This window comes from Betta splendens, chromosome 16 (genome assembly GCF_900634795.4).
Source record: "Betta splendens chromosome 16, fBetSpl5.4, whole genome shotgun sequence".
NCBI classification, from domain to species: Eukaryota; Metazoa; Chordata; class Actinopteri; order Anabantiformes; family Osphronemidae; genus Betta; species Betta splendens.
The window spans coordinates 20,763,319-20,777,945 of record NC_040896.2 but is presented as its reverse complement, the minus strand read 5'-3'; the positions used below and the strand labels follow the sequence as shown (position 1 = coordinate 20,777,945).

Here is a 14,627-nt window from a genome sequence, read left to right as displayed (position 1 = left end):
TAATAATATTTAACACTAACCCAACTCAAAGTTGAGCTCTTGTAAGGGAATAGAAGTAGAAGTGTGTTTGTGTTGGGCTTTTTGTCATCAAATAAAACTATGTCCGGGTGTAATGTTTAGGAAGTGATTAAAGAGCAGTGGTGCAAGTTAATGTCGACAAAACATGTGTAGAGTAGCCAAAAGAATGATTTTTAGCTTGTGCGCTCGGGATTATTTGTTTTAGAAGATGAAAAAATACAATAGTAATCTATTAATATTCCAGAATGAATTATGGATAGTTTTTTAAGGAAATCTTGACCTTTATACTTACTACTCACTTACTATAAAAACAAAATGACCAGAGTCTTAGAGGTACAGCGACCATATTTTAGTTGAGATTTTTAATCTACAGACTAATAATAGCTTTTTCATTTTATACCAGCAGATGGCAGGATCAACCTTTCACAATTAAATCAAAATGAGTCCAAGAAGACTCCCATACTAAAATAGAAAGTACGTGTCCTTAATAGCACTGCTCTGCTTATTTACTTAGTAGTTTTATAAACCAATCTGCAGAGTCAATAGAGGTATATACACTAAAACATGTAGCTGCAGCCACAGGCTACTGACCAGGGCCTGTAGACCCAGTGATTTAAAATACATCAAAACCAAATTATTAGAATAATATTTTAATTAATAATTAAAAGACACTTTTTTTCTTTTATCTGCAGATTCATGAAAGCAAAGAACCAAAGTTATTTGAACCTAAAGGATCTTGTTACAAAACAAATCAGCTACAGTTGATGTACATGTAAATTCAGACATTTTACTTGCAAACAGTTTTGCATAGTGCAGATACAGAATATATAGCAAATATTATTTTTCTTAAACTTTTTGATTTTATTGTGTATCATTTGACTGGTTTAATAATGTCGTTTTACACAAAACATTGGTAATCATACGGTGTGTTTAACAATTTTCATATTAAGTTAATATAACAATGTTGCTAATTTTAGTTAAATCCCAGTCTATTTTACATTATACAGTCATGGTTTTTAGTTTTTAACAGATCAACTGATCTTGCTTTCACTCACATATGTCTTTTAATGAGCATTTATAAAAGTTTATCTCTGTTCACAAAGTTCAAAAGAGGAAGCAAGATCCACTTCGTTTTTATGAGTGAAGTCAAACAGAACCCCAGAAATCTCATGAGCTATTTTTAGATAGTTGGGCACAAGTTATCCAGTGACCTCTGGTGATGTTAAATAAGGGTACAAAGTTTCAGTGCCAGGAATCTGCACCATCATCAGAGCAAGGTTAGTAGTGGGTTTAGAATTTAGAATATGAACACTGCTCAGGGTGAAAATAAAAAAGATATTAAAAACAGGTAAAAGACGCAATATAAACCCAAATGACTGACACCAACTCCAAATTCACTGACTCTTCTTTTCAAATATATTCATTGAAAACTTAACCTGCATCAGCTTCTGTAAGTAATACCCTAATTAAAAGTATAAATGTCTTCCCAGTGAGGGAACACGATCACTGACTTGAGAATAAAATCTGCTTAGTACCGGCTGTTCAGATCTTTGGGCAGGGGATTGAGGTAGCATACACAAACCCTTTGTTTCTAACACCCTTCCAACGGCAGTCAATATCAGCTCATTACTTCTCTTTATACTCCAGTGCCTACAGGCCAAAATGATGCCCCTTGATCCCCTTTCCGAACCTGTGTCAGCCCAGTCTGTGTAACTTGTTATTCAACAAAAAAATGCTGTAGCCTTATGGGCAATGCGATGCAATGCAATGCAATCCACATCATAATGACCAGGGTGATATGAAGTCTGGCTCTAAAGGGCACAGAGTGTGGCACTGACCTAAAATCTGGATCTGTTACAAACCCAGGGTTAGCTGCTTTGTGCATTTGGGCCGTGCATGCTCACTTTGCAATGTTTGCTTGATCATCAAATCAATACAGATAAAGGGACTGTGCTGTGCTACATAACAACTATCACTGCAGAGCTCTGCTTTGCATAACATCTGCATCTGCAGGATTGAGAGTGACGTTAGGCTCTAAAATTAGTAAGTCCACATTTTTATAACAGATCACATAACATTGTGTAATATGAAATACATTGGTAGTGAACAGAATGGCTGCTTTGAAGAATTGCTTTGGCATTGCTTCACTAGAAACATAACTAAATAAATATTCTTGTTGCCCTCTGTTTTTAAGAGTTATACACATTTTCCACAGTGCTGCAGTTACACAGATACAGACCTTGATCAAAACCTTGATTGCTAGATCCTTGACAGTGACGAGATCTGCTGGCAATAAAAAGTTTAATACTTACTCTAGCTATAAAAATATTAGACCTACCATGTCTCCCCGGAAATTAGTCTGACTGATTATGATGATGGCTTTAAATAATTAATATGCATAAAAATGAGTGTTTCGCTGTTAGACAACTATTTATATGGTCAAATTTGATTTAAGTTTTGATTTATTATAGGAATGTAAGCAACAATTTTATAAACTATGTGATTTGTACACAGGCTGTCGACCAGTGACAACTGGGACTGGGTGGGAGAGCCTTCAGACCTTAAGCATGATAAAATCAACAGTAATTAGATAAATGGGTGTAAAACATTATAGTGCATAATTTGCCTATACTGAAATAAAATATATCCTTATGAAATTAAAGTAGTTGCAGAGTTGTAGAACTGTGGTGTAGCTGTATGTAAGGTGAAGTGTTTAAAGCTAAATTGAGAAATTAATGTATACTGTACATATATATTATATTATAAATTATAAGAAAACAGCCATAAAAGTAAACCATACAATCATTCAATTCTTCCAGTGTCACGGCATCTGGATTTTATTTTTTACTGTCTCACACTGCATGTGTGTGTTTGTGTGTGTGTGTGTGTGTGTGTGTGTGTGTGTGTGTGTGTGTGTGTGTGTTTTCATTGTGTCTTTCCAACCAGCTCTTTGTTCTCTGCGACGTGCAAAAACGCCTAGACAGCTGAAATGTTCCTAATCCACACGACCACCTGAGGCCACAGACTTGACCTTTTTCCTTAAAAAAGAGGTTCACATGCAACAGACAAGAAAATGCATTTATTAAACAGCGTTGGGTGACTCTGACTGGGAAACTATCGGTAATATAATTTAACAAGGCCAAATTATTTTTTCATTACTGGATCAGAACAAAGGCCTGGTACGACACCTGGTGAGTCTGCAACTTCCTCCTGAGAGAAGATACCAGAATTGCCTCGAGGCACCGTTATTGTCTCACCGGACTCGAAGCGGGCGGTGCTGCCGCGGGTGACTGTGCCATGGACGGACACTCCCCACACGCCCTTGCTGTTGTGTACCACACCGCCACCACGGTACCGTCAGCCCCCGATCACGCACCGAGCTCCGCTCCCATTGGTTTGCGTCCCAGCACACCTTTGCGTCCTATTGGGCGACTGGTTAAGCCACGCCCACCGTCTCCATACCGCGTGGAAAGGATGAATGGGGGGCCGAGGCTCGGGAAACTCATAATTGTTGTTCACACCAGGCGCACGGACGAGTAATCAGCGGTTGAACACTTCTAGACTCACATAGAATGTAGGTAAATGATATATACACATATTCCACCTCACATGACATTTTTTAGATGACTTAATTTTTCTTTATCTAAAACGTGGTGTTGTATGATCATTACACTCCAGTTGCTTTTGATTCATAGCTGGTTGGTGATTGCCAGGACTTTTTGTGTAGCCATTGCAATAATTGACCACCAGCGTAGCCGAACCAAGTTCGGCTACTGTGTGATTGCGGTGCCCCGGGCAGGGAGGGTGTGTTGTGTTGTGGGACTGTTTGTACGAGCAAATAGCCTCCAGGGGAAGACTGTCCTGTGTCTCCTGGAGAAGTAGGTGAAAGGGCCCTGGCGCTGAAGAGCAGCAGCTGATCATGCTCACCTCACATGCTCCCTCTGTAGACAGCAATGGATGTAGTGGGCTTCAATACGTTTTTTACTTCAGAGTGAATTAATAGAACCCGTCTTCACTCCTTTTACCAGATTGACATCATGAACTCAGGAGTTCCACGCAGACGTCTAGAGCCAGTTCCAGCCTGCTCCCTCTGAGCACGGGTGACATTGAGGCATTGAAGGCTCTGGTGTCCATGACTAAGCAGGTGAAAACCATGAGCTTCAGGTCCAAACACCTGAGACCTCTGACCCCGTCCCCGGAATGCTCAGAGGAAGACTCCGGCCCTCGTAGGTTCACCGTGCTGCAGGAGACTCTCTGTGTAAGTCACATGGAATACAAACTGTCATGTTCAGGACTCACCTAAAAAAACACTGCAATCACAGCTTTGGGGATGAGAGTGCTGTCCATCATAAGATTAAACCACCTGCTGCTGTTCATGCTATTTTCTATGTGTTTTTTATTAGTTCTGATGTCCTCTGTATGATTCCAACACTGTAATGGAAACAAAGCCTAACTGAATGAGGTGTGGCCAAGTAAATAGTTTCCTCATTTAAAAAACGCTTACTTTTCTTTATTCCAGCGCTTGACACCTCCGTACAGCCCACCTGTCTGTAAGGCCACGCATCCAACTGCAGCAGAGACCTTGCAGGAACCTGCAGCAGCAGAAAGTCCGAGCTGCCACCGGAACAAAGCGACGCACGCTGCTTCTCAGCGAAGGTTCCAGTGCACCAGCGTGATCCGCCACACTGCCGACAGGCAGCACAGCAACTGTAGCATCTGCCCAGTGTCCAGGCAAGGCACGGTCACCCAAGACCACGAACACGATTCCAAAACAGACCTGAACTTTGATAATGGCCTCCACACTAAAAGCCTGGAGAAGAACATTATTATGCAGTCTGACTCAAAGGCTGCTACATCACAGAAGCCTTTCGCTGTGCCGACCGTGGGTACACATAACCAGACCCTGAAAGGCGGTTCTGGCCTGGGATTCAAACCGGCCACACTACAGGCTGCCTCCAGTGTCCCTGCAGGTGTGTCTGGGGTCTCTATTGTGCCTGTCCTCTGCCAGGTCCTCCCTGTCGTCGACCGGTCTGTCACAGCCTTTGCGAGTCAACAGCAACACCTCATACCCACTCCAAAAAGACATAAAGAGCACCACAAGCAGCAGCATGTACCACCGCCAGCACAAACCCGACCTTTTTCATCCTCCGTCATCCTCCTCGGCGGTCAGATCGCAAAGGGCCCCGTTGCTTTCCTTGTACCTCCGCTGGCTGTTCCTGCTGCTGGTGTTCCGCCACCTCCTATGCCCTCTGCTGGCTCCAGGTTACCAGCCATCGCTCCTGCACCCGGTTGTAGTGTCCTGGGGCAAAGCCAGCTGCAGCCAGCAGTTACCCGTGCACGCAGTCACGTCTGCCCCCACCAGGATTGCGGAAGGACCTACTTCAAGAGCTCCCACCTCAAAGCCCACCTCCGGATGCATACAGGTAACTATGTGAACGCAAATGCGTCAGAAAGGTACGTGGATATGATTTACGCAACTCTCTCAAAAACGTCTGTGTCCCACAAGGTGAGAAGCCCTTCAAGTGTAAGTGGGATGGATGCGAGAGGCGATTTACTCGCTCCGATGAACTGTCGCGCCACAAGCGAACGCACACGGGAGAAAAAAGGTTTGTTTGTCCGATGTGCCTCACACGCTTCATGCGCAGCGACCACCTGGCCAAGCACGCCCGTAGACACCTGACGGCGAGAAAGATGCCCTGCTGGACGTTTTCCGTCACCAAGTCTACGGACCGCCCCCCTTGCATAAAATTCAGTGTCCTGTCAACAAGCTCTATGAAGGTCACCAATAAGCCTAATTAAGAAAATTGGGGTCTATCACTTACCATGGTATTTGCTTCTCTACACAACACGGTGTTTTCAGTTACCTAAATACACTGTACAATGTCTATAGTTTACAGTATACTATATATCTTCTAAGATGCCCTAGGTGAGACTGAGTCTAACAAAGTCTCATTCTCATTATGTGACAAACTCAATCATTCACCTTTGTGGAAGGTTTTATCATTTCATGCAGCTTTGAGTTAGACACTTGCTCAGTCCAAAGACAAGAAGGCTGCAGGTGTGAATCTAAACTAGCTACAGCCAGTGGCTGTTGAGGTTTTATGGTTGTTATGAATAAATGTAATGGTTTCTCGGCATCTGTGATTTGTTCTCCTTGATCTCAGAGATTTGGGATCATAGGTCACATTAGTTAAGCTTCCAAACAGTGATAGTTAAATGAGAACATGGTAACAAGGCTATTTACATTTGCGTTTAAACTATTGTTACCTTAAATCAAGCAATCACACTATTAACTCCTGTAGTAATTTTTTATCAATTACACAAATGTATTTACTGTTATATTTTGACCAAGAATGTTAATGTTACTTTGTGCATATGTGATTCATTTATGTCTTTAAATAAACATGTCAACAGTGTGTCCATTTTCCAACCGATGAGTTAGACTAGAAAGCTGCAATGGAAAGGATTAAACTCTACAGGAGATGGAAAATGATGATCCATGCTGGGCTGAATTGTGTGAGCTACAAGCTGTATAAACACGCTCCAGCTTAATTCTCAGTCTGGGAGCAGGGCAGAATTCTGTTCTAAAAGGAGAAACATTCTGTTGCTGTTTAAATAAAAAGAATGTGTATATTTTGACACATGATATGATCAGCTGTGCACATCATTAACAAGCTGATGAGCTTAGCAGACATTGTACGTTTCAGAAACCCTACATGGGTTTGCCACTGGTAGATTCAGTTTTTCAAACTACATGCTCCACAGCCTGTGAACACATTACTCATTGATACTTCAGGTCATTCAGAAGTGGAATTTTTTTATAAAAAAATAGACAGGTTGGTTTGCAGACAGTTCAATGAGGTCTTTATTACTGTTCAAGTTGCCAAGCGCAGCTACAAGTTAATAAAAGACAGATTCCCAATTATTAATCACAGACTCAGATGTTATAGATATGATAAACACTTTGCACATATGTTTATATGGGACATACCATAACATTTAAACAACTTACAAATGTTGAATACAAGATACATATTAATGGATGGTTGTAGTATTACATATCCCCCAAGCAAAGACCCCCTTTCCATCTTAGCTGAATCATTACCTATTAACACTTTCTCTGCTCCAACTGCAGCACATGCTGTTTTCATAAACCTGATTTGTTATGTTACCTGCTTTTTTTCACTAGTCTGGGGGCAAGTTATTCCAGGAGTGAGATTCATGGTGACCTGCACTTTGATCACACAGGCTTCATTCACTGCATCAAACAGAGAAGCAAACTTTCGTTCAGATGTGCAGCAGTACTGTGCTACAAGCCTCCAGTTTAACATGCAGAGAAGGACTACAGATTTTACAATGTAATACTGGAATTAAACCTTATCACACAAAACTATAAGCATTTAAAATCATAAACACACATCTAGGAGCAAAATACCCTCAAAGATGTCACAACTGTGTTAATGTTGTAATGTTAAATGCACAGCTTCACTTTACAATACTGGCAACAACAATTGGAGTCAGAGATAATGTTACTGTGCAATATCATCACATTTACTGCACAAGCGCAAACCGTAGCGAAATAGGTGGTCTAAAGCAAAGGCAACAATGCAACTCTTTTTGCAGTCATCCATTTTGTTGCATACCAATTAACATCTACTTGGGATCACACATATATTGTACACTGGGGTTTGTGAGATGAATTCATTTTCAGCTATTACTGTTGGTTCAGTTTATCCCAGTGGAATGTACACCAGAGCAAGCAAGCAGCATAAACCAGTGAAGAAGTTAAAAGCCTTCAAAGCCTAATTCAAAGCCTGATCCCACTAAGCTGGGACAGAGAGTGCAGCCTCCGTTTGGCAGGAATTGAGAAAGTAAGGGACCAAGGAAAAGTTCTTCAATTTAGCATCACGGGTGACACCAGTATCCTGCATCTCAAGCCTGATGGGGGAAAATACACCTGGGTTATTTTCACTTGTATGCAAAAAAAGAATGCTTTCCTCAACTACAAACTTTATAATGCACTGCAAACATAAAAATATGTAGCTCCTTACCAGTCCCTAGAGGAGATGACACAGTATACAGGGGGTGGGGATGTATCAGCCAGGGTGCAAAGTGGCTGACCCAGACCGTAGGCCCCAGGTTGTGTGAACACAAGCCAGTCTCCGATGTTGAGCTCAGGTAATAGACAGTGATTCACTACTTGGTCTAGGTCATCTCCAGAGGGACCCCACAGGCTGCTGCTGTACACTGGAGCATCCAGGTATGTGTTCTTAAGAGATTAAGCAGAGACCAACTTAAATATATAGTATTTGCCACGTTGATCATATTTATTTTTGAGGTTTGTCCAATGAGGAAAAAGTGACGAGCATAGGAAGAATACAGGTTGAACAGAAGTTGATGAATAAAAGGTTAATACAGGGATGAGGTACGAGCTACAGTTTCATGTAGTATTTTAGTTTTACCTTGTGAACTGATGGAGCAGCAATTAGTGTTTCACAGAGTTTGCTGGCAAATGATCCATACACCCCCTCATTCATGTAGTACTGGAACTCTGGCTCATCATTAAGAGATGCTTCATCTGGGCATCAATAAAGTGAACAAGATCTTTTAGAGTGACACAATTATTTCTACATTAGAGTTTAAGACACAAACATTAAGGCAGGTAACATGACATCACGACATTTCAGTTTTCAATAAGATAGGGATTTAAAAAAGAATAGTGTCATTTACCATGGTCTGGAGAATCTCGTGCCACCACCTCCTTGGAGATTATATTTACAGCCAGGGTGAAAGCAGAAGATATAAAGTAGCTGCCTGGCTCAGCAATGATGGAGACTCCACTACAAAGAGGGAAGTATAGCTCCACAACAGACATGACTGCCCTGTTGATCTACAAAGGTTAGAGTGGTAAGGAGCAGGGCTCAAAAATAAAAATGCAAGTCAAGTGGTGTGGGATGGTGATGCATGCAGAGCAACAACCTGTTTGAGCTGGGTCTCAGAACCACTGAAGCCACCTCCAATGTCCAGAATATTCATATTAAACCCAGCTTCCTCCTGAAACAGACAAAGGTTTGTTTGAATAAAATACAAGTGACTGAAACTGCTGAGTCTGCTGAATCAGTGGTGTACGATAACATCATGCAGGCTTGCTGTGATAATATAACTTGCTATAAACAAACAAACAAACAAACCTTGAAGTGTGCATATTAGCGGTACAGTTCCTTTTTTGTTTAACAGGTACATGATAGTTATACTGTGACGGTCTTCCAAGAGAGGGCGCTAGTGCCATTCTGAGTCATGTAGATGCTCTCAGCCCCAGTACTCCTTATGTAGCGTTGCAGAAACTGCATTTTGAAAATATGGATGGGGATAAGAATATGTTTTTTTTGTCAGAGTAGTGGCATGTTCCACTACTACTAGAGTGTCAGGGTTTCCAAACTGCAATGTAAGCCCGGAAGTGGCTGTCATTACATTGTGTGTACACTCAGAATTACCTTGCATCGTGTTTAGTACTGTGATTATTGTGCACTGCAATATCACGAGAACAATGAATACGATCTGTTGGTCAGCCCAATTGCTGATACCCAATCACAAATGTCCATCATGTGTGTAACAGAAATGGTAGTCACTGAACTGAATGCAGTACCATGCTAAATACCAATAATTAAAATGACTTACTCCCATATCAAAAACACATCGTGCATCAGAGATGGCATGAACATACACTTGGTCATCCTTACAAGAGCTGGAAATGTGACATCTGTAGAGAGTAGGTATGGCAAAAATGCACTTATTGGTTAATTTGTCCCCTTACTTTCAGGGATCTTTGACAGGTACACAACAATTGCACACATGCACACACTGATTTAGCATTTTGTCAAACTGCTAACAATACACAGATTTCTGCCGACCTCACCTGACCCCCACCACCTGCATGCCCAGTTTCTTAGCAGTCTCTAGCAGATGCCTGCAGTCCTTAAGGGAGCAACCCATTGTCATGCTCATCTCATCTTCAAGTCTGGATGCCTCTGTTGATATCTGCACTAGTAACCTGAATAAATAAACAGGGAATTATGAGCTTTGGTAATCATCTGGCTGAGAAAAAAAGAATTATAGTTATATTAATAAGTGACTGACAAAATATTTGCAGAATTAGGTGCTATGACAATGCATTATTAATTACTCATTACTGATAAATAATAAAACAGTTACTGTACTTTGCATTGGGGTGGCAGCGAGAAATCTTGCGTAGCTCTGCTTCATTATCAAACACCAGGAGGTCAATCCCATTCTTAGCAGCGTATTTAATCTGGGAAACCTGTTTGCAAACACCACTGTAGATGATGTCTTCAGAAGGGATTCCATGACTCTGTACCAGCTCAAGTTCAGACTAAAATACAAGACACAAGATATTTATTAGATAATGCAGCTATTCTTTACTTGGTAGACTTATAATTTGTTTAGAATAGTATTATACAGCTTTTATGGAGAAAGGGATGGTATGCAATGATCAAAATTTAGTATTATGTATAATATGCACTTGGTAACCGATAAATCTGCTGTGCTACTGTAATTTTTATTTGTTATTGTGTTGTTGTGAAAGCTATATCATAAACAACAAACAAAACAACAAACATGATTAAAATGTTTTGAGAGCATACCTTGTTGGTGCAAATGAATCCTGTGCCAAGAGCAGCAAGAAGCTCAATTACAGCTGGACTGTTGTTGCATCTCACAAGATAGTAAGGTCGAATTTGAGCCATATGTGTGCGCCAGCGAATATGCTGCCTCATTACAACCCCTAGGTCTGCTACAAAGAAAGCATTCTTCTCAGACTAAAAAAGAAGAAAATGTGAAGGATGAGTGAGGAAAACCTTCATCAAACCTGTCAATACTTTACATATTATCATGACTAAAATACAATACAGTGTATAAAAGAGTTACAGGACATTAAAGTCCTGATTTAAAAGCAATTACAGTAAGTTTCCTTACCAAGGATTGTTCATAGATGTGACTGTCAATCACATCACAGAGGGCTGTGTCTCCATCCAGCAGCCCAACAGAATACTGTGGTTCGTCAGCGACACCTTTCATCCTTTCATCCGTTTTCTTCTAATCCGACAGGCATAAAGAATGTGGCTAGTCTGATGTGGTCTTGTTGGTTCACTATCGAGCCCCTGGGGTCCTAGACAAACTACACAAAGGGACAAGTCCATACAAGATTACACACTACGCATTTTTGTTGTTTAACTATACGATACTTAAAACATGGATCTTAAATCAAACTACATAATGGAATAGTTTTTTTCAAGAAGTCTATTCTTCTAAAAACTGCAATAAAAACAAAGCGTCTGGGCAAAGGGTTCATTCAATTTACTGTCAATTACTCCCAACAATAACCATTAATCTCCAAGATTGCGATCCGTAAACTCTTTTAGAAAGCAATAACTAAGGTACAATACTGGCAAAGTTGGTACTTTTAGTTAATGTTGTAAGTAATCCAAGTAGATACTGTGAATATGTTGGCTGAAATCATCAAGTTGTCTGCTGACAATGTTAAATTAATAGTAAATCTGCTTTACCCTCTCATCGCTTCAATTATAACCACACAAGAAAATGAACAACCACGTCTTTATGCAAATAAAGCAGCCCAGAACTCAGACTCCAGTTACTAAAATAGATGAACTGAAAATAGCCCTGAAATGACAGATCTAAAAAAAATACAGGCTTGTTTGTAAACTATCTGGGATATGCTGCTGTTATTTATTACTTACAATGCAATGTCAACATTCTTTATCAAGAAATGACCTTAATAAATGAATAAATAGAAATTATGTAACTTACATGGATGAGTCCTGGAATGAACTCCTCCACTATCAGCTAGGATCCCAAGGTGGCTCGGCGTTGAAGTCAAATGGCTCTCGGTAAAGTGCTGCTCCTAAATCCTCTGGGTAGTTATTGTACACCTACAAAATGACACATAAGGACAGGTCACATAGAAACCAGTCACTGGTGGAGAGAAGACCGCCAGGAGGTAGGGAACTCTCATAAACCTAAATAGAACAAAGCATTTATCATTTACATGATGATAAAACCACAATGACATGACAAGGTTTTCTTTATTTTAAGTAAAAGGTCACGTAAAACGTTATGAATGTTACTATTTGGTTTATCCAAAATAAATTCGCATTTTATAAATGACATTTATAAATGATCTACAGTTACTCGTGCTGCAATGGTTTACCAAACTCTCCATTATTAATTCAAAGCCACATGCATACTGCATCATTTAGACCTCTTGGGTGTAGCATACACTAGCTGTGTTGCTACTGTAACACGTCGTCATTGCTAACGTAGAACATGAGCAACCACCTACCAACATAATGTAAATAATCTTTTGCAAAAAAATTTTAAAGCAAAAACACAAAGAACTAATTCTACATATTTAATTTATTACCGTATTGTAATGTACTGTAGGAAAGTGCTAGTTACATTTCAGGCTATTATAGCGGTAAGCTAAGGTTACTTACGTCTGCTGAAAACCCAAAAGAGGGCACAGAACGCTTTTTCTTTTTAGGCGGAATTTTTAAAGAGTGGTGAAGATGCAAAAAGAGAAAAAGACAATTGCCATGAACGTAGCGGATTACGTCGAGGTACTGGTGTCTGGAAATTCGTAGTTATAGGCTAATGCGGACTATTCGTTAAAACTGAGACGAGCAGGGAGCTAACCACGTAGGTCGACGGCGCCGCTAGACGAACTGACAGCGTCACCAAAACAATAGTAAATATTTCCGGTTGACGTGTCAAAATAAAAGAATGGGGCTGTTCATCACTGTAAAATAAACACGAAAATATATTATGTATTTTTTTCTATTATAAGATTTGTCTCGTTTTAGAATGGGTGGCATAAAAAAATAATAACGTATTATAGAAATACAGTATTATCAACCTGCTCAATAAAAAACTATATTTACCATATTACGTGCCCCCAGCAATGAAACTGTTGTCCGACTACAGTTATTCTGATTAATAAGTTTATTACCTGTGTTATGTCTTCACTGAATTTTCCATGGCTCAGTAGTAGGGACAAAATGCTGTCCACTAAGGTTTGCAGAATCTTCTTCTGTTCTGAGGCCAAATCAACATCTGCTGAGCATCAGTTCGTTGAGTAATGCATAAATGGATGCATGTGTTATGCCTTTAGGTTTATGGTCAAATGTCTTTATCCTTCTCCCTTTTCCCCTTTTATTGTTGTGACTTTGCGAAGTTGCACCTCTCTCTGGAAATGCAGGGTCTGGTTCAGTGTTTATTCAAGACAAGAAATTTGCATGTCTCCCTCCTTAATAGCGAAGGAGGAGTGTGCCAAGGAGGGCTTTGCTACTGTTTGTTAAACAGAAGGAAAATGTTTTCCTCTAGACTAATTTAGACTCCATACTATAATCACACTGTGGTAAAGAGGATGCACAGTCACAAACATACAGTAAAGTAATCTAAAAATACAGAGACACTTTTGTAGAGGTATAGATACATGTTAAAACAATTGTTTTGTTGTGTCACGTTACCAATGAGATTTCCCTGCTGTGTGATCCACATCCCATCAAAATCAAAGTGTTGTTTTTTTACTGCAGTATTGAGAAATAGGAGATGATTCAAATAATTTATAATTTTACAGAGTGCTAGATAAGCTTTAAGTAGAAAAACACACTATAGTTGTGTTTGTTTTACCAATGCTCAGAGTCTTTTGTAAAATGCCGGAGAGGCTGCTTCTTTTTTCTTGAACACAAAAGCTGTTCCGTGTTTTGTGCCTGTTTGCTCCAACACTAAATGAGTCCATGTATATATAAGTTTAATCACACATAGCATCTAAAGTGGCTTCCAGTAAAGCACAATGTTTGATTTCCATTGTTTGGCTTATAATAGCCACTGCAGCCACTGGGTATGCAACAGCGAGGCATGTGTACCACCCATTGCAAGGGCAAATACTTCAGTAGCAGCATTGTGCAGCAGGAATTTCTTATTTCCAAACATTGCAAACAGATGACATCAGTGCACAGAAAGATCCAGCATACGCTGACTGACCAAAGGTCTCCAGCCATTGAGAAATGCAATACACAGATACACAAGTTCTACATTACAATAATATTAATAAAACAAATTAATTACACTTTTTTGTTTTTTAACAAGAAAATTATTATGAACAAACCTAGATATAGTTGCTCATAATGTTGACTACTGTATTTGCCTCACTGAAACCACCATGAATAGCAATGCAACATTGAGGTAAGTGCTGTTAAGTTACTTCAGCTGTTTAAGCCAAAGAATGTTGCTAAGTGAAAGGAACTTTGCTGGAAGCAGAGCTGCCTTCACACTGATCTGAATGTTAAGCAGGACAATAAAAAGCAACTGGCTGCAGGATTCAAACCTGAACTGACAATTTGTGTGAAATGATATTCCTTGAATGCAAGACAAAATTAAACACACCCATTAAACCGACTCCAGATATCGCTGGGCTTTCCCACAACATGCCATTTTCAACAATAGTATCAAAACGGAGGAGAGATCCAGTAGGATACCTAATGATGGATACACAATAACGTTGTCTGACAAAT

The 14,627-nt window shown here is 40.0% G+C and overlaps 2 protein-coding genes across 4 annotated transcripts; one reads left to right on the top strand and one right to left on the bottom strand.

Annotated features, from left to right (window-relative positions):
• Positions 1–3,479: 3,479 nt before the first annotated feature.
• Positions 3,480–6,434, top strand: LOC114843651 (Krueppel-like factor 10). 2 transcript variants are annotated; one of them, XM_029130442.3, is made up of 4 exons: positions 3,480–3,592; positions 4,047–4,276; positions 4,538–5,441; positions 5,525–6,434. In XM_029130442.3, the coding sequence occupies exons 2-4, from the start codon at positions 4,151–4,153 to the stop codon at positions 5,815–5,817; spliced, it is 1,323 nt and encodes a 440-aa protein (XP_028986275.1). In that variant the 5' UTR covers positions 3,480–3,592; positions 4,047–4,150; the 3' UTR covers positions 5,818–6,434. The 2 variants fall into 2 exon arrangements, with proteins under 2 accessions (XP_028986275.1, XP_028986276.1); XM_029130443.3 differs by having other exon boundaries at positions 3,490–3,596.
• A 431-nt stretch (positions 6,435–6,865) lies between these two features.
• LOC114843454 (antizyme inhibitor 1-like) lies at positions 6,866–13,291 on the bottom strand. 2 transcript variants are annotated; one of them, XM_029130017.2, is made up of 12 exons: positions 13,061–13,291; positions 11,863–11,984; positions 11,011–11,212; positions 10,680–10,853; positions 10,236–10,408; positions 9,935–10,069; positions 9,697–9,778; positions 8,998–9,072; positions 8,749–8,908; positions 8,481–8,596; positions 8,070–8,287; positions 6,866–7,956 (listed from the first exon to the last, which is right to left on the bottom strand). In XM_029130017.2, the coding sequence occupies exons 3-12, from the start codon at positions 11,110–11,112 to the stop codon at positions 7,842–7,844; spliced, it is 1,350 nt and encodes a 449-aa protein (XP_028985850.1). In that variant the 5' UTR covers positions 11,113–11,212; positions 11,863–11,984; positions 13,061–13,291; the 3' UTR covers positions 6,866–7,841. The 2 variants fall into 2 exon arrangements, with proteins under 2 accessions (XP_028985850.1, XP_028985849.1); XM_029130016.2 differs by lacking the exon at positions 13,061–13,291 and adding an exon at positions 12,549–12,790.
• Between the last annotated feature and the right edge of the window lie 1,336 nt (positions 13,292–14,627).